At 43.6% G+C, this 19,629-nt stretch overlaps 1 protein-coding gene across 3 annotated transcripts in view; it reads left to right on the forward strand.

Annotated features, from left to right (window-relative positions):
• Positions 1-1,014: 1,014 nt before the first annotated feature.
• Positions 1,015-19,629, forward strand: part of RSPO2 (R-spondin 2) — a gene marked incomplete at its 5' end in the record, with an annotated part of 153,872 nt that continues 135,257 nt past the window's right edge. For 2 of the 3 annotated variants that reach the window (XM_080801889.1, XM_080801890.1), the window contains one exon: positions 1,015-1,108. In XM_080801889.1, coding sequence (XP_080658015.1) covers positions 1,015-1,108 — 94 coding nt within the window. Of the gene's footprint in view, positions 1,134-19,629 lie in introns of all 3 variants that reach the window. The other variant, XM_080801888.1, reaches the window with a different exon arrangement.

The following is a 19,629-nucleotide window of genomic DNA, read 5'->3' on the forward strand; positions in this document are numbered from 1 at the left end:
CCTCGCCTCCGCCGGGCTGCATCTCCGTCGGAAAGTGCGCTCGCCACATCCCTGCGGCCTCGCGGGAGCGTTCTGTCTGCCATAGCTTGGAAAGGGAGAAATCCTAGCTGTGAAGTGGCTGTGGAGTTGAGCCCGGGAAACCGCACAGTTGGACAGGGACCTAGAGAGTGAGAGCCGGTGGTGCCGGTCGCCCGAGGACCGCACTCACCGGCGGGGACGCAGCATCCCCGAGGCTGCAGACGCGCCTTCCCGCCGCGCTCCTGCTAGGCACCGCCGGCCCGAGGACCGTGAGAGCACAGCGAACCCGCGGTGGCCGCCGGAATCCCGGACCTGCCGGGCGCTACCGGCGCCTCTCGGCAAACTTTTCCCGGGCCCACGTGCTAGCGAGGCGCCTCGCTTCCCCTGCCCGGGATGGAGCGCCGCGCCTAAGGCACGCCGCACGGTCCGAGACGTAAGTGCCACGGTAGGCGACCCGCGTCCGGCCACCGCGGCCACGGCGCTGGGTAACCCCACCGTGGGACCTGAGGGCCGAGGGGCGCTCCTTGAACCCTGCGCCCTTGGTGCCTTTGGAGCCCTTTCCTTTCCCTGGACTGGCCGCCCAACGCCCTTTCCCCCGGGTCCGAGCCTGTAGTTCGGCAGGGGTTGCTAATTCACTGATTGTAAATCACCTCTCTCTCCAAGTCGCCCGCAGCTGTGGGCTCGGGGTTAAAGTGCCCCGCGGCTCGTGCCAAGCGGTGGGTTCACGCCCCGCTCCCTCCTCCTCTTAAATTGGGACGCGCGAAGAGGCGGCTGTCTTCTCGGGGCTCCCTCCACTCTGTTTTTCCTCCTCATCTCTCAGGTTCAAGGTTTGAGAGATGCTGGCCGCGCCGAACTGACCAGTGCGGGAGGCCCCCCCGGGCTAGTGGCCACTCGCCCTCGGCGTCTCTCCTGGCAGCGCGGTGGACGCCGGCTCCTCGCAGGAGCTATCCGGTTCCCCGACTTTGAGAGGCACCTCTCCCCCGCCCGACCGCCCAGATGCAGTTTCGCCTCTTCTCCTTTGCCCTCATCATCCTGAATTGTATGGATTACAGCCACTGCCAAGGCAACCGATGGAGACGCAGTAAACGAGGTGAGTCCAGCTCTGCCCGAGGGGCGTGGGGTCGGGGTGGGGGCGGGTCGCGGCGCTCGTGCCGGGGTGCCCCGGGCTCCGCTGGGCCGGCAGTGCCCTCCACCCCGCTCTCGCGCGCCACCGCTCTGCACTTTCTGGGCCCCTGAGCTCGGCCGAACGGTGTTTTCTGTCTTCGGAAGGCGCTGCGAGCCTGAGCGAGACGTGCTGGAGAGCCGGGTGAGCCCGGAGGGCGCTCGGGGCTCAGTGGTGTGGTTTGTAGCCGGTTCGCTGCCCCGCTTCTACTCCTGAACTCCTCTCTTTCGCTCCCCTTGCTTATCGGGCATTCATTGTTTCTTGTTCTTCTTTGTCCTCTCTTTTTAGTCCTCTTAACCATCTCCCCTGCAGCTCATCTCTGTCTACTTTCCCCATCTATGTGCGCCCCAGATAGCTTTGAACGCGGCCTAGATCTGTGTGTGTGTGTGTGAGTGAGAGAGAGAGAGCGCGCGAGCGAGCTGAGAAGGGGTACTAAGTCAAGGCGGGGGGACCTACATTTACAGGGAAAAGGCAAAATTGATTTCTTTTTCTGGAACCCAAGACTATGTGGGATGGTTTATTGAACTTTTTGCATTGAGAAGCAACTTGTACCCGAGTTTTCTGGGGGGGGGGGGGAGTGCTGGCGTGCGGAGTGATGTTTTGGGGACAGGCCTGACTTTGTGCTCTCCAAAAACTTTCCTCAAAACTAGCTGGTTCTGTTCTCAATGAAATTCCCTTGCGGCTTTTTAACCACTCCCTCAATCTCCATCACTTGTGTGCGCTGTGGGGGAGACAAGTGGAAGCCTCCAGAAAGATACCAGAGAGCTAGCTTTCAGGCAGATTTACTGTGCGCCTATTTGAGTCCTGCTGGGGCTGCAGCTAATCCAGCTGCATTTAGGGGAAGGGCTGTTACACACAATGAAGTCTTCTAGGGGGATTTGAACACAACCCCAACACACGCACACACACATCCAGTCCTTGTACTGGGAGCATGGAAGATGCCCAGCAGCCCCTTAGAACTGTCTTCGTCTAGCAATTTGGACTTCTGACCGGTAGAATTTGTCTTGAAGTTAACAGAACTTGTTGTTTGTTCCCCCCCCCCCCCCCGGATATAAGTGTCGCACTCGATCTGTGATAGGGTATGTTTAGGAACTCATTTTATGGAATCTCCGGTCCTGCACCCAGATTTGGGAGAACGCTCTTCTTGCTCTAACTTTTCACAGCCCTTTAGGACGTCCTTAAGCTGTTGCCACTACCCCGAGGGCTGGAGATCAGCGGGCCGGAGGGCCGAGCTTGGATGACTAGTGGTGTGAGACTTCCGTAACCTCTGCTCTCCAATTGACGCTACGGATCTGTTTTGTTTTTGTTTTTGTTTTTAAAGAAAACAGTCTGTCCTTTCTCTTTTTCTTATTCCTGGCATTCGGAAAATTCTTATTTTCAGAAATCGTTTCGCAGAAAAATGCTACAGAGAAATTTCTTCCCAGAGGCTACGAAAGTTTAATGCTAATGGTCGTCCTGAAAAGGTCCCTTTCCATCATCATCTCCACTCCTCCTCCCCGCTAGCTCCTTTCTCCGCCTGGTATTTTCTTTTGAGGTATTACTCGCAGATCTGGCAAATTTTGGTTACACTGTAGTCAGAAGTGTTTGGAAAGGCTTTATCACCTCTTACCAGCATAAGGTGCTGTCTACTTGGTTGGGGAAAAACGGAGATGCTTAAGGTTCGTGCAAATAGAGAAATTCCTAAGACGCCTTGTCAGCTGGTTCTTTATTATGACTGACCAATTCCGTGAGGTCTTTCTGATCCCCACTGCCTGTCCCATTGTGGCAGAGCGAGGAGGAATCTAACTAACCTAGCGTGGCCGGAGAACTTCACACCGCGGAGCTGTGTGATAGAGGACATGACAGCACCCCTGCGGCCAGAAGTGGCATTGCAGGCTCTTCCCGGCATTGCCATCTCCAGAGTTGGCCCTGGGCCTTCTTAGGTATCTGACACAAAACCTATTCATTTCAAAGCTGCTTTGGCAAAATCTCCCAGCAATTACCCTCCACAGCCCCAAGTGCTGACACTTAGAAACCCAGTCCTAAAGTGTGCAGTAGTCACTTTTGCCAAACCAACCTTTTGATGTAATAAAATTCAACTACTTTCGCTATGTGTAAATTGGTAAAGAAACTGTGTAAAGAAAAAATTTTTATCAAAAGTTGCATCCCCCTCCCCCCCCTTAACGGATGTCCCTTCCCAAATTCCACGTTTCTGGCTAAAATAACTATGGTTTTTAAAAGTGACCACACTATCTGTGCCAACAAAGGGTGTACTGTGTTTTTAATTAAAAGTGGAACTCCTTGAAGGCCTGGCTAGACAGCAGAGGGTGATAGTAGCTTTTCTGCTTTGCAAGGAAGCTTAAGGCTTGCATTGTGAGAGTATTGAAATGAATAGAGATCTAACTCAGGTTGTGTGAATTGTCCCTCTTCACAAACTTAAGCTGGTTTTAATTGATCTCATGTCCACTGATTGGTATGCGCAACAATTGGTGTAGAATCAAACAATTGACTTTCCCAAAGGAGATTGATTTAAATTAGTTCCTTGGTGAATGCTTGACCACTAGCCAAATCATGTCAGCAGTGACCATTGACATACTAGAGCCTATTGTGGTACCAACATTTCCCCCTTTCCCTTTGTTTTGGATAGTGGCAGTTAAATATTACTTTCTAGGGAGAAAAGTGATTAGGACCTTAAAAAAAGAGTGTTGTGGCTTCGAAGATCAGTTATTTCCTTGGCTTTGTGCTACTGTGTAGGCAGCAGTGATACCAGGATTGGTTAGGCTGATGCCTGTGAGCTGATTTTTTTTTCTCTTCTATATTCCATCTGTAAATAATCAAACCTTCACTGTGGAACATTCTCAGAACTCCTTTGGCATTATGTTTAGTCTGCTCTATGATCTCAGATGCTCTATAATATCATTTTCTTAATGAAATAAAATTCTTGGCAGAGATTAGATAATTTAGTCAGTTAAAATCAATTGCATCCAATTTGGAATAGAGAGCAAATATATCATTTAACTGTATGTTCTATTTCAAAATAGAGCCAGAGGATTGAGAGAACAGAACGTCAACCTTCCCTAATTTTGGCCAAATCTGGTATGGGGAAGACCAACCTAAACAACAACAACACGTACATTCTTTCTTCTCCTTCTTTAGAAAACAAAATCCTAAAATAAAAATGTATTTGATAATCATTAATAGGGTCTGGTAGTATTTTTAATGAGGCACAAACACAGTAGAGAATGAAAATTGTGTAGAGAGGAAGCACATGCCAGCCTTTGGAAAAGCTGCTTGAAAACTCACATCTTGGCTATGTGATACTGCTGTAACTCAGTGGCTCCTTCACCCCACCCTCTCATTCAAAAGTATGGTCATGGGACGCCTGGGTGGCTCAGTTGGTTAAGCATCTGTCTTCGGCTTAGGTCATGGTCCCAGGGTCCTGGGATCGAGTCCCGCATTGGGCTCCCTGCTCAGCAGGGAGTCTGCTTCTCCCTCTTCCTCTGCTCCTCACCCCGATTGTTCTCTCTCAAATAAATAAAATCTTAAAAAAAAAAAAAAAAGAGCCTGGTCATTATTAGCTACTGTTAACTCCCACTGCCTGTACTAGTCTTGGAACTACTTAGGATTTATCTGTGTGGTACACCGGGTAGATTTGCTTCATTTATTTGAATAGTTGTAAGCCACATTTCAGGTTGAATTACTGAAAGGTGGATAGACAAATCATAACTTTATTATGGTTTCTGGAATTTCTTGAGCTTGGTATGCAGTGACTTAATTTTCTATCTTCATTCTGTTTATGTGCCTGGTCACATTTTAACCAGGGATCTCTGAAAACTTCTTGATAAAACTCCTTAAGATGCAGTACGTCTCCCAGATACATAATTGGCGTTTCTGGTTTTGGATGGTAGGGGGCATAGTATGACAAATGTTTCCTGCCTAGCCTTTTCCATAGTAAAGCCTCAGCTTCTCCCTCTGTAACCTCTCATTTTCTTTAAGATTAGATTTGGCTTCTTCCATGAAACTGAAGTGTTTATCACAAACAGTGTGGTTTGTTTCTGGTAACTGAGGTTGGTGAAAAACCTAAACGGCTTCTCTTAAATGCTATAGGGTTAAATTAAAATTTAATGCAGAGATGTGGAGATATTTGGCTTTTTGAGTACTGTTAATGATAGCCTATTTCTCATTGGTATTCTTTCAAAAATGCAGATGATCTGTCACATGGAACATATTTACCTACACTTAAATGAGAAAGTTTTAAAATACATCTTGTGTATTACATTTTTTAAGTTCCAGAGCATTTCTGAAAATCTCCTGTGATGTTTAACTTTGCATGTAAATGCACTCTTTTCTTCTCTTCTGTTAATGGGCTGTTTTGTCCTTCTAGCATAATTCTGAGTTTTTCTGCTTAGTATCTTACCAGGGCACAAAGGTTAAAAAACTGCTGTGTTTCAACCAACCTTTTATTAAGCTACTGAAATTTGGAAGTGATTCAGAATAGGTGATGTTCTCCCAGGCCTCCATTTAATTCTGGTTTTATCTGCTTATAAATCCAGCTTGGAAAGAATCTAATATTTGCAGAAATCACAAGTTGGAAATGACACTTCTAATTCCTTAATGCAAAACCTCCTCTTGATTTACTAAGAGACTAACTGGCCAGTGTATGGATTATCCAGGATACTTTTTACTTCGTTCCTTCTAAATGCCTGCCTTTTAAACCTTCTGCCCTATCCCCCTACCCCTTGGGGGTAAGCACTTCTACCCCTCCTAAGTGCAGAAAATAAATGGCAGATCATTTTATATAATGCTTGATAACCACTCTGCTAAAAGGGGGCGATAAGCCCTGGGATGAAAATAGTTTTAAACTTCCTATTTTTCTGCCCAAAATGTTGTCATTTTTTGCATTATCTGCAGCAGTCAAGGATTGATCAAAGGTACGGTGTTGCATGTCCATATTTATACATTTGCGTAATTTTAGCTGGAATAAATATGGCAGGTGCTAAAGATGGGAATTTATGGAATAAATATGGAAGGTGTTAATTAATGCTGAAGAGAACACACAATGCACATAATTAGATCTGTGCTCAGGAAGGGATATATATGCATAGGTGTATGTGTATTCGTGGGTGTTGAGAGAAAGGGGTTGGGGATGGTATGAGTATGCAGATCAGATCTTTGAAACTAAAAAGGATCTTCACGCCCCTTTCCCAGGCACTCTCTTGTCCTCTTTCCCAGACTAGTTGGTGGGACCAAGAGGGGGAGAAGGAATGAGTGAGGGAAGTGTGCTTTTATTTTTCCCAAGGCCTGTCCCCTACCTGTTCTGCTCTTCCCTAGGACCTCTCCATGCCAGTCACCCCCTTTTAGAGCATACTGCTTTCCCCCAATCCTAAAATTCTTAATTTCCTTCTTTCTCACATTGCTTTCCAATCTCTTCTGTTTTTCTTCACATGCACCCTTCCTATCGATTAACAGTCCTGTTCCATTCACCCTTTAATTAGTTACAATCTGCCTTCTGCATCCACCACTTTACTAAATATTTTCTTAATGGTCTTATTTATATTCACCTCCTTGGGAGGCCACCAGTGTCGAGACAGCCCTCTGGGACTCCTTCCTCTGGAGAGATCTCTCCTTTCCAAAGAAAGTCTTCCTCTGGCTCGTGACGTCATACTCTAGTTTTGCCTCCCATAGTCTGCCCATTTTTATTTGGTCCCCTCATTCAGAGATGTAGACTGCTGTTATTTTCTGTTATTTTTTTCCTTCAGGGGATTTTATCTACCCCTGTATCTTCAACTGTTACTTCCATGTAAAGTCCTTCAACTCCAGCTTCAAATTAATTTTTTTCTCTTTAACTTCAGATTCTCTTCCCCTCTTAACTTCTTAACTACTGCTGTATGGATAGATACTCTCTTCCATGCACACGAAAACTTGACACCTCCTTCTGTGCCCTCTCCCCAGTGTGTTCTCTACTTGTGTTTCTTATTCTATTCATGAGGTTTGTATGAGTCAAGGCTAAAAATCTCTCTGTAGCTTCATCTTCCCTATTGCCTCTTTCATTGGTTCATTTGGCCTTAGTCTATCTCAGAAAGGTTTAGCTCCACCCCGTCCTTCCCATTCCCAAAGGTACTTCCTCGCTCAGACCCTATGGGCTCCTCATCTCCCAGCACCATCTACTTCACTCCTACCTTTATGATGCCGCCATGTTGAAGGTTTCTCAACCTCCGATCTGATCATGTGACTTGTGTTGCTAAGCCCCAACCCTCCAGGTCTCCACATCGACTGCAGAATTCATGCCAGCCTCTTTCACACGGCATTCAAGGCTGTCCCCACCACCTATGGTAGCTCATTTCCAACTTTTCACCACGCTGGAAGCGCTACACGCTGAAGTTTACCCGGTTACTTCATTTCCAAACACATCCTGTGTTCTGAGGTTTTTAAGTTGTTGAGCATCTGAATGCCCAGCTGAAGTCACTGCCTTTGGAAAACACCCACACCTACCCCACTCCCCACCCAACCGGAATTTTCTGCCTTTTTTTGAAGGCAGAGACCGTTTTCCCCTCACAGGTATCTCAGCTTTCTGTGTGATTCTTCAGACACGCTCTTATTTTCCTCTTTATTCCAGTTATTTGCCAAATGTCTTCTCCTTCCCCTACTTCACACTCCTCTCATCTCTGTATCCCCAAAGCAGGCCTAACAGGGTGCTTCTCCATGAATGGTGGCCGGACAAAAAGTCATTGACTATGAGATTTTGTTCACCCTGAAAATAATTCTGCTCAATTCTTTGCACATAGTCGAAGTTTGAATGCATTCTTAGGTAATAGGTATAATCTCACTATTGCTATTCTTTAAAGACAAAAACTATTGAGATATAAAAGCCTCTCCCACCCAGCTCTCACTTGAAGTCTCTTCTGACAATCCCCAGAATTTCTAGAGCGCCCTAGTGCCTACCGGTGTATCTGCATGCCAGTTTATTATTGGAATGATAGAGCCCTCCACGTGGCAGGGGAGTTTGGGGCAGGGAAGGGAAAATTCTGGGGTGGGGGAATCTATATTTTAAAAGCATTTCTTCTAGAGAAAGGGTCCACTAGGGATTTTTTTTTTCCCACCCCAAATTGTTTCTCCAGAGGAATAACCATTTAGGGGAAAAGGAAAGTGGTATTTCTCTTCCTAAAAGGCAGTGATATTAATAACATACATAGTGCAGGAAATGTCTTCAACCTGCATTGCTGTTTTTGTGACTTGAGTATACCAGAATTATGCAGACCAATCAGTGAGAGATGCGGGTCTGGGGGTGGGGTCGTGGTGCCTGACACAGTAAGCCCTTCTGTAGGGGTCAGTAGAGGACCTAGTTGTTTTTTGTACAGTGCCTTCCGGGAGAGCATTGACCTCTCACTATTTGGATGAGGTGCAACGAGTTTGACAGAATTGGAAAGTGAAATTTGATTTTAAAAACTAATAGTTAAGTGGAAAGTAGCTAGAGCTAGAACGCAGTTCTTGAGTTCCCTGGCTTTTCCTGAACCCAGGACATGTCCAGCATAAATGCTCATTAAAAAAAAAAAAAAATCACCTTTGAACGTATTCAGGAGTTTTTTTGTTTTTGTTTTTTGAAGATTTTTATTTATTTGACAGATCACAAGTAGGCAGAGAGGCAGGCAGAGAGAGAAAGAAGAGAGCCTGATGGGGGACTCGATCCCAGGACCCTGGGATCATGACCTGAGCCGAAGGCGGAGGCTTAACCCACTGAGCCACCCAGGTGTCCCTATTCAGGAGTTTTTTGAAATGCAGACTTTTATTGAGCCTCAGAACTTCTACAACTTCCAAATCATACTAATAAAATAATATTAAGTAACTGAAGGCTGAGTAGGGGGGAAGCTGAAGTATAGGACCACAAGTGGGATCTGGTTACAGAATTCTTTTTGCATACTTGTATTGCTCATTTTTGATCATTCTTTGTGTTTTTTTTTTTTAAAGATAATTATTTTTGTATGAATTTTAGGAATCTTATTTCTTGTTTTCCTGAATTGGAATTCTGTATTGCCAGAACAAATAGGTATGTCTGTAGGTGTGTGTGCCCATGTCCACCTGTCAACGTGTGTGTGTGTGTGTGTGTGTGTGTGTATTTTTTTATTCTTTTTTTTTTTTTAAGATTTTATTCATTTATTGGACAGACAGAGATCACAAGTAGGCAGAGAGGCAGGCAGAGAGAGAGAGAGAGGAGGAAGCAGGCTCCCTGATGAGCAGAGAGCCCGATGCGGGGCTCGATCCCAGGACCCTGGGATCAGGACCCGAGCCGAAGGCAGAGGCTTTAACCCACTGAGCCACCCAGGTGCCCCTGTGTGTATTTTTTTTTTTTTTTATGTGTACTCACATGCTATACCATCTTAATGAGAATAACCGATCAAGATTTGAGAAAAGCTATTAAATATTCCTTTACTCTGAAAATGTAGAGAAACTAATTATAGGTAGCTTTCCTTTTTACGTGGTTGCTTGGGGAAAACCCTTAAAACTTATGTAAAAGCTTTCAGTTCTCCTCACTTGAAGGCTCTTGGGGGCACTTACAGAGTTTAGCTTTCTTAGCACATTTCTTTTGAGCAGGGGTTTCCTAACTTAGGGTCCAGATATGGAGCCAGGGTTTTTGTGAGCCCCCCGAAACCAGAAGCCAAAGCCTTTCTTTTTAGTGCATAGAGAGAGGATCTTAAGCTTTCTCTGAAGTCTCAGAATGGCCGTGGTTCATCAGTTTCCTTCAATAGGTTAAGAAGCATTGGTTAAGGTAATAGGAGGTAGACCTTCTTAATTGGCCTGATGCCAAAGGACTGCTTCAGATTGATACACACATTGGTTTTCTTAAGTTTTATTTTCCAGGTGTCAGTTTCCAGCCATTTGCCCTGTACGTATTACACAGTATGAGGGAGGATCAGAAGCACAATCTCAAGACTTCTCTCAGTAAATAATTACTTGGCTAATGATCCCTTGCTCGAGGACAATGGATGCTTAATTCTCTCCACTCCTCTAAAAAGTCTTTAGAAGTACAAAATACACAGAATAAGGGGTTTTTGTTAAAATCCTTTTCTCATATGGTCTAATTTTATCTCATTAATAATAGACTATAAAATTTTTAGAAATTGCCGTTGCAGTGTCCCCCACTGATGACCTACGCTGGCGTTGACGGGACTCCCTTGGATCGTGCCGATGGCTCACATTGATCAGAACAGGGCTGAACACTCCTCAGTTGAGGTCAAGGGGGCTTCTGCTAGGTGTTTGCTGCTGGGTCAGCACATTTTATAATTTTTCTACCAGGATGGCCTTCGTGTCTCACCTATTGCTGGATACAACTTGCCAACCAGCCCTTTGGCGATTAAAACTCAGACACCGATAGAGGGCACACTTTGCATTCTTTTCCTTGTGCTTTGTTCTCATGATCTGTAGGATGTGTGCTTACTTTGCTTTGTCCCCTTGGTTCAGGTGAGAAAACTACTGTGCTTTCTCCAGTAAGAGTGGTGCTGCGATCATCTTGAAATCCACACAGAAGGAGAAAAAAGGAACAAAGAGCTTTTTGCCTTACTGGGGAATTTCTGTTTCCGGCCCCTAATCTTTTTGACAAAGCCTCACGGAAAGGCAAACTTAACCAATCTCACAGTTTTAAGATCTGAGAAAGTTTGTGTCCACTTACCAGTGGATTCCAACTTCTACGTTCACTTTGGAAAACATGTTTTATGAAAAAATGTTTTCCATGAGGTGAACACCTGAAAATTCAAACAACTGGTAAAATTTGGAGTTGTCCAGAACAACTGCAAATTGATGCTTGCCAATTGTTTGCCAAATTCTTTAATCTTTATGGAGAATATCCTTTTCTCTTAATGAATCTCTACCTTTTTGTCTGAGAATAATGAAAATTATCTGATCTTATTTTGAAAATCCAGTTTTTTTCTTAAAAGGTTCTCTTTCCTCATATAATGAAGTCTGATAGAGGAATTTTAAAAATTCTCTGGCTCCTCATTGTTCACTTTTTTTTTTTTTAAGATTTTATTTATTTATTTGACAGAGATTACAAGTAGGCAGAGAGGCAGGCAGAGAGAGAGAGAAGGAAGCAGGCTCTCCGAGGAACAGAGAGCCCGATGTGGGGCTCGATCGCAGGACCTTGGGATCATGACCTGAGCGGAAGGCAGAGGCTTTAACCCACTGAGCCACCCAGGCACCCCTCATTGTTCACTTTTGATCTGCTGTGTTCTAATGCCTCCCTGTAGATAAAATCTGGCTTTAAATGGTGGGGGATTTGCTAGAGCATTATGACCTTGCATATTTATATTTATCACGCTTTCCACCCCGCCCCCCTCCCGCCCCAGACCAGTTTTCAGTTGAGTTGAATCTTAGTGGAGTTACTATCCCTATGACCAGGAGGTGGATCCTGTACCCATTGTGCGTCCCCTACCATAGCCTTTTGGAGTAACTGTTTTGTTTGTTTCGTTTTGTTTTGTTCTTTTCTACCACCATCCCTGGTCCTTGGAGACTGCACTGAATGAAAAACACTTGGCAGCCCAGTGGGTTGAGAAGAATTACACCGGGGCTCCAAGTTTACCATTAGAAAATACAAATTAAGGCAGTTCTGGTCTTTGACTTGTCAAGCCCTCTGGGTAGTCCTTGAAGGTAGAAGAACACTTTGTTAAAATGCTAATTTTTGATACTTGAGTCTTGATGTTCTAGAGGTTTTTTTGTTTTGTTTTTCATTTTTTGTTTTTGTTTTTTGGTTTTTGTTTTTGTTTTTTTTTTTTTTGGTTTTGGAAGTGTGTGTGCGTGTGTATGTGTTTAAAGGTCAGGGGAGTTTTGAGGAACTCTTGTGTGTTCTTGGCTCTTCTAAATAGATAAAAGGAAGTGGCAGAGAACACCTGTAGGTTGGGTGAGCAGAATGAGCAAACTAGCTTAAAATTTTCTGTTTAAGGATCTGGAGTCATTAACATTTTGAGAGAAATTAGGGCTGTCCTATCCGTAGCATTCCTTCTACTGGTGAAAGATATCTTGTGGTCACTGTCCTTCCATCAGGTTAGTATAATAGAGAAACTTTGTTAAAGTTAGGAGACAAAGTAACTTAAAAACTCAAATATTGTTTGATAATGGACAGCTGTGGTTCCCAGGAGCATGATTAGTGGGTTGAGGTTGGTTGGTTGTGGAGTTTGGGAAGCCATTTACCACAGCTTCTGGTCTATAAATTATGCAGTGGCTGATATGTGACTCTTGACTGAATCCTGTCAATTATGAGTGATGTTTTTTGTTCTGCCTTTAAATAATACTATTCTATAAAGTGACCTAGGGTTTGGAAATTGTCCCTTGAAAATCGTCCAAAATTATGAATTTGATGCAGTGTAGTTGTTCCCTTATGTAGAAATAAAATAGTCCTTTGCAACTGCTGTGGGTGATGAACATGATTTGGATTTGGAAGTGTCTCAGTGCTAACTGTTGTAAAGTCTTTTGCAAGCTTCAAGTAATCCTTTTAGTTGAATATTGAGACCAAGTTTTGAAGAGATGGGAGAGCCTGGACTTACGGAAAGAAAGAACAGGAACAAGATCACTCCTGTTCAAGACTTGCGGCCTGTCATGTGGAAAAAAAGATATGATAAATCATGTTAACTTTTGGAATTAGGGGCAAAATGAAGGAGGCTCATAGGAAAATTCCAGGTGTATATAGGAAACTATTAATAGAAGAGACCCTTGCTTCAGAATCACTAGAAATGGCCTTTTTCCAAAAACAGGGTCTTTTCTTTTTTTCTTTTCTTTCCTTTTTTATTCTTTCTTACAAAGGGTGTTTCTTAAGAGTGTTGTAAAACCAGGGACTGTACTGACTGTAGAGGGACCTCTAAGGACCATTCACACCACGATGAGCACATCTGTAATGCATCTGGCATCTACTAGATACTAAAATAGAAATTCTTGTTGACAACTGTTGACTCAAATTACAAGACTGGTTGTAGGCAGAATACTAAACAAAATTACTTCATTAGTTTCTGCATCATATGCCTCTGAGTCATTTTAAGTGTTTGTAATAATACTATAGATACTGAAGTTTAATCTGAATTTCTAACAAAGGAGAGAAGACCTATTTCTCAATTCTTACACGGGCATGTCATGTAAGTCAATTTCTAGAATGCTTCATTATAAGAAAGCCAGATTTGGGGCTCTTGGGTAGCTCAGTGGGTTAAAGCCTCTGCCTTTGGCTCAGGTCATGTCATGATCCCAGGGTCCTGGGATCGAGCCCTGCATCCCTTCCTCTCTCTCTGCCTGCCTCTCTGCCTACTTGTTATCTCTTTTATTTATTTATCTCAAATAAATAAAATCTTAAAAAAAAAAAAAAAAGGCTAGGTTTCAATGGCAGCTGTAGCCTGCATGGGTTATACCATACAAATAGTTTACTTTTTTGTATAGGTTTACTAGACTGGAAGATAAGTGTTTGAAAATTTGTTAGTAATAGCTTACACTTAGGAAAACACACAGGCTTTAAAAATCCTGTTGGGAAAGGTAGAGAAATACAAATATATCCTCAAATGTTACTTACAGAATTATATTTGACAGAGTGGGGACTGATGGATTGTCCACTTTGAGGAACATCTCTGGTAGAGTAAAGTACTCTTCATCAGCTTTGGAACAATATTTTTTTTTTCCTTTCTTTTTGTTTTAAGATTTTTATTTATTTGTCAGAGCGAGAGAGAAAGCATGCACTAGCAGTCAGAGGCAGAGAGAGAAGCAGGCTCCCTACTGGGCAAGAGGAGGCTGATGCGGGACTCGATTCCAGGACCCCAGGATCATGACCTGAGCCAAAGGCAGTCGCTTAACCAACTGAGCCACCCAGGCATCCCTGGAACAATATTTTCTTAATGATTATGTTGAAGATGGTTGGTATTACCAGCCACACTTTTGATGATATGAAGTTGAACAGGACATTTACATGTTGGTTGATGGTTTATAAAAAGATGCTGATGGCTGGGCATAACAAAATGAATTTATAAATGAAATTTTAACAGAAAAGTAGAGCTTTTCTGTTAAGATCAAAGAAACAGCAATGGAGGACTAGGATGTTGGAGACAAGGAGTTATCATTGATTTTTGACTCCTGCTGAGGTTATGATGTAATAGAGTTGCAAAAAGGAACGTGCTACATTAAGAGGAGTATTTACCTAGGTTGAAGAGTGGGGCAGCTGGAGGTTCCCAGCCCACACCAGTGTTCTAGATGTCATGACTCTAAAGAGTGCCTTGGCAGCACACACTAGAATACTGTGTTGATTTCCTGGGTCTGCTCTAAGTACCACAAACTAGGTGACTGCAAAGACTAGACTTGAATTTCCTCGCATTTCTGGAGGTTAGAAGCCCAGCATTAAGGGGTCAGCCGCTCCATGTACCATCTGAGACTGCAGAGGGGGAAAATCCTTTCTGGCCTCTTGCATATTCTGGAAGCCCCAGACATTGTTTAGCTGGTGGCTAACTCCGGTCTCTGTTCCCTCTTCACAGGCTGTCTCCCCTCTCCTCTCAAGAATACCAGTTGCGTTGGATTCCGGCCCACTTAGATGACCTCATGTTAACTTGATTAGAGTTGCAAAGGCCTTATTTCCAAATATGTCTACACTCATAGGTGTCGGCGATTAAGACTTCATCTCTTCTGGCGGGGGTACACATTTCAGTCTGTAGCAAGTCCTAACCTGTGCCAGACATGTAGGTTCTTAATGTGCTCATTTTCATAACAACCCTGTGGAATAAGTCGTATTAATTATACCTTAATAATAGTATCCATGGCAACAGAAGTGGAATGATTGTGTGCGGCCATCCCGCCTCTCCTAGACCATGTCCTGTACATACAGGAGGATAGTAGTGACAGCCCTGGCCTTGGGCACCTAGGGGCCCTGGAGGGTGAAGCTGCTTTAGACATGGTTTATAGGGTTTGGACTACGAAACTTCAAATTCTTTTCCACCTCTGAAGTTCTATGAAACTGTATGAATCCAAAGAATCACTTCAGTGTGTTGCTTTTTCAAATAATCATGATTCATTTTGGCTTCTTAATGTTAGGCTGAAGTTGAAAAATCTGTTTTACTGATTTCCTTTTGAAGTTGACTGAACTACAAGAGCCGGGAGTATCCTTGACAGAACATTACTACAATTGTCTATGGTATATTCTTTTTGGTGGTAGAGGTGTTTTAAATTAGTTCCCTTTGATTTGGATTGACATCCAGTATTGTTTTATTCATACTCCTTTGCTATATATAAAGGGCTAGTAGAACATTATTTTTAATATTCTTGCATTTTGTTTTAAGATTTTGAGAGCATGTGTGTGCATAAGAGCGAGAGGGCACAGAAGCAGAGCGTGAGGCAGATTCCCCGCCAAGCAGAGACCCTGACACGGGTCTCGATCCTACGACTCTGGGATCATAACCTGAGCCGAAGGCAGATGTTTAACAGACTGAGCCACCCAGTCGCCCCAAAGCATTTCTTACAGGAAAAGCAGGCAATGTGCCGAACTCTTCCCCTTGAACTGCTGGAGTCCAGAGAGAGGAGTGGGTGTGTGTTTGGCCGGTGGGTTAACATCACTGCAAGCAAATAAAAGACTTTGATTTGTGTCAGGCCGTTGCCTGTCAGATGGAAGAGGCAAAGTAGTTTCTGCCTACTGAAACATTAGTGGTCAAATGACATCAAAACAATCCTTTTGGCTTCTGCTAACAGGAATGGAATGCAAGCCTTCTGTAAACCTGAATTCTATTAGACATCTTCTGATAATGTTTTCTGTTAACAGCTTTCAGAGACACTCCTAAGTGAACATACAGTAGCTTCAGCCTGGTGTAATCTGAGGCTCATTGGGTAGAAAAACAGTACTTTGTGCTACTTAAACACTCTCTGTAAGGCTTAGAAAGGGAGGAAGGAAAATATTTGAGGAGATCAGCTGGATGTTGTATTCTACAAGTAACGTCACCTGAGAAGGATTAAAGTTTCCCCAAAGCTTGACCTGAATGGCTGCTAGCTACTTCGAATGCACTCTCCAAGGCCGTCAATAAATAGTGTGTTTTTGGCTGTGTAGTCTTGAATTTGCAGGCATATCAAGAAAGGGTCTAGAGTCTTCCGTGGGTAAGTGGCAGTAAAGTTAAAAAAAAAAAATTAACATTCCTACTTAGGAGCTACAGCTGGCTCTAATTATGGAATCTTTCCTATATCCATTTAAAAACTTAGCTTATTGCTACCAGTCAAGTTACCATTGGTGTCCCTTTTATATTACCCAGAGAAGGATGCCTGTAATATGTACACTTAACAGTTTAGTGAAGTTGAAATTTTAATTCACACATGTCTGTGAGAAAGATTATATTAAAGAGCCTGCTAGAGGGGCACCTGGGTGGCTTAGTGGGTTAAAGCCTCTGCCTTCGGCTCAGGTCATGATCTCAAGGTCCTGGGATCAAGCCCCATATTGGGCTCTCTGCTCAGCGGGGAGCCTGCTTCCCAGCCCCACCCCCCACCCCCGCCTGCCTCTCTGACTACTTGTGATCTGTCTGTCAAATAAATAAATCTTTAAAAAAAAAGCCTGCTAGAAATCTTGAACATAAACACCTTTAATACATGGCTCCCAAGAACAAGCCTGTTGCTGGAGAAAGAGAACACTGTAGATCCCCGCCTCTCTTCCAAGTCAAGTGCCTTTAGGGTGCTTTGAAGAGCGCAGACAGTATTGTGAGCCTACACTGCAAGCCAGGAGAACAGAACTGGAATGCACCTGCTGCTTTTACTAATGAAAGATTAAGAATGATTTTTTTTACCCCTTCAACCTGTATGTTTTTGAGAGAACAAATGAGCCATATCTGCTCATTAAGGCTAGTTCTTGTCCTTCAGACCCCATTTTCCTTTCAGTTGGTTTTGAAAGTTACTTTGGTAATAAACCCCGCCTTGTTGGAATAGGCAGCTGTTTTGTCCTGGAAGCACATGGTAAAGACTTGACACTATAACAATCACTAACTATGGAAGGTTTCTCTTCTATGGAGTATAATCGCTACACAATATCCTATTAGTTTCGGGTGTCCATCATAGTAGCTTTTTTTTTTTTAAGATTTTTATTTTTTTATTTGACAGACAGAGATCACAAGTAGGCAGAGAGGTAGGCAGAGGGTGGGGGGGGAAGCAGACTCCCTTCTGAGCAGAGAGCCTGATGCGGGGCTCGATCCCAGGACCCTGGGATCATGACCTGAGCCGAAGGCAGAGGCTTTAACCCACTGAGCCACCCAGGCACCCCGTGAGGAGCTATTTTTATACATCATGAAGTGATCCCCACAATAAATGCAGAATTTTTTTATGGCTATAAATCCAGTGTCTGTTCATTGTTGGAAATTTGGAAAATAGAGCAATGAAAAAACAAAATGGCCAATAATACTTCTACTCAGCAATTAACATTTTGGTTTTTTATCCTTGTAGAAGTTTCCTTCCCATCTACATAAATACAACATTTTAAATCTATATCATAAGCACCTACTTATTCCTAACTATTTCAGTGACCTTATTTATAACATCTGTATTGTCATTTGTCCACCATGAAACTTAAAACTCCATTTCTTTTGGGCAGTCAATACTGAAAACTTTTAATGTTGAAATGTTAATAACGTTGGTATGAACATCCTATACACCTGTTCTCCTTAGGAATCACGTACAGAACTGGATACAATAATATACTATAATCATTACATTTATTGAGTATTTTCTTTGTGCCAAGCATAGTTCTTTATTCTACACGTTATTTAGCCCTTAAATGATCGTGTAAGGTAGGTTCTATTTTTTTCTAGGCCCTTTACAGAGGAAGACTCTGAGGCCCAGAGAGTAAATAACATGCACAAGATCATAGAACTAGTAAATGTCAGAGCTAGAATTCCAGTCTAGGCATTTGGATTCCACCATGCTCTTCACCAAGATGGCAGGCTAAGTCTTTTGATGCTACTGCCAATTCTCCAGAATATTTCACAGATGCTAATTTTTTTAGGTGGGAGATGGGATGCTTACTGTCTTGAACTTTAGATTTATATATATATATGTGTATATATATATGTGTGTGTGTGTGTGTGTACATATATACTTGTGTATGTAATTACATATATGTATATAAATAAAATCAGGTCATGATCTCAGGGTTGTGGGATTGAGCCCCACATCTGGCTCTGTGATTAGCAGGGAGTGTGGTTGAGAGCCCTCCCCCCTTCTTCTGTGCCCCTCCCCCTGCTTGGATGTGTGTGCTTGCTTGCTTGCTCTCTCAACTATATCTTTAAAACACCTTGTTGGATTATTTTTGCGAATAGAAATAAGCCTCTTCTTCCCTCCCCCCCCCCCAAGAAACTCATTGTTGAAATAGAATATTCTTTTCCTGGCTTCACAAAACATTAATAGCCACTTGGTTGCTTAAACCATTATTTCTCCTTTCTGTGCAGTACCTTGGATTTCTCTATGCCCCTTCTGTATATTTCGAATCCCTCTTCCAAGTCTGTTGGCATTTTATTGACCATTTTATCCCCGTTTCTCTCCCAAAACATGTTGGTGGGCTTCCAACTGCTTTTCTTGTGGTCCCTTCTCCACTGGGTGCTCAGAGGGATTGCTTATATGACAGAAGTCAGAACTTTTGATTCTGCCTTTTGTTAATACCTGAAAGAACATCCAAACTCCTGCTCAGATCTGAAGGCTCCATATGAATTGGTTTCTACTTCTATCTCCACCTCTCCTTTTGACATCTCAGGCCTTTTGGTCTCTTTCTCAAACCCTCTAAACAATTTTCGTGCCTCAGGACCTTTGCATTTGTTGCTTATTCTGTCTAGAAAGATCTTTCTCCCTCCTCTCCATAACAAGCTCCTTTTCTAGTCCCTGTATCTAAAGCAGCACACTGCCTTCTTTGTTTTCCGCAGTTAAACTGTCCCACTGGGGCCAGGATAGGGTGAGGCAAGTCGGGGGTGGTCTGTGAGGAGCACAGATCCAAGGTGTGCTCGCCTAAGCCCAAGAAGGAGTGACTCCTTGCATTTTGCACCATAGGACCCTCACTCATTTCCCCTAGTCCCAGCTCCCTCTACTCTATCACATCCTAAAATTTGTTCTTCTAGCAGAGAACAAAATCCATTTCAAAACCCATTTCTTTTCCCTCTTGAGCATGTAGCTAGAGTACATTTCCCTTATACCTGGGTGTGACTCTGGGCCTGGGTTTGTGGTGGGAAGTGCGCAGAAGTGACATACTTACTTCTAAACCCGGTCCCAGTTAACCTCCTGTGGGAAAGTCTCTCTTAAGTCAGCCAGCTCAGTGCAGAGGCTCTCGCCCCACTTCTCTGCCCGCCCCCCTGCCCCCCTGCCCCTGGGGATGGCAGGACCACCAGGTAAACAAATGGCCTGTGGAAATCTCCCAGCTTCCCATCCACACCAGACTCTGTGAGCAAGAAACAGACTTCTTTTGTGTAAAGCCTTGGAGAGTTGGACATTTGCATCAGCGTGGGTGAATCTGG

Source organism: Martes martes (genome assembly GCF_963455335.1).
Source record: "Martes martes genome assembly, chromosome: 4".
Lineage (NCBI taxonomy): Eukaryota > Metazoa > Chordata > Mammalia > Carnivora > Mustelidae > Martes > Martes martes.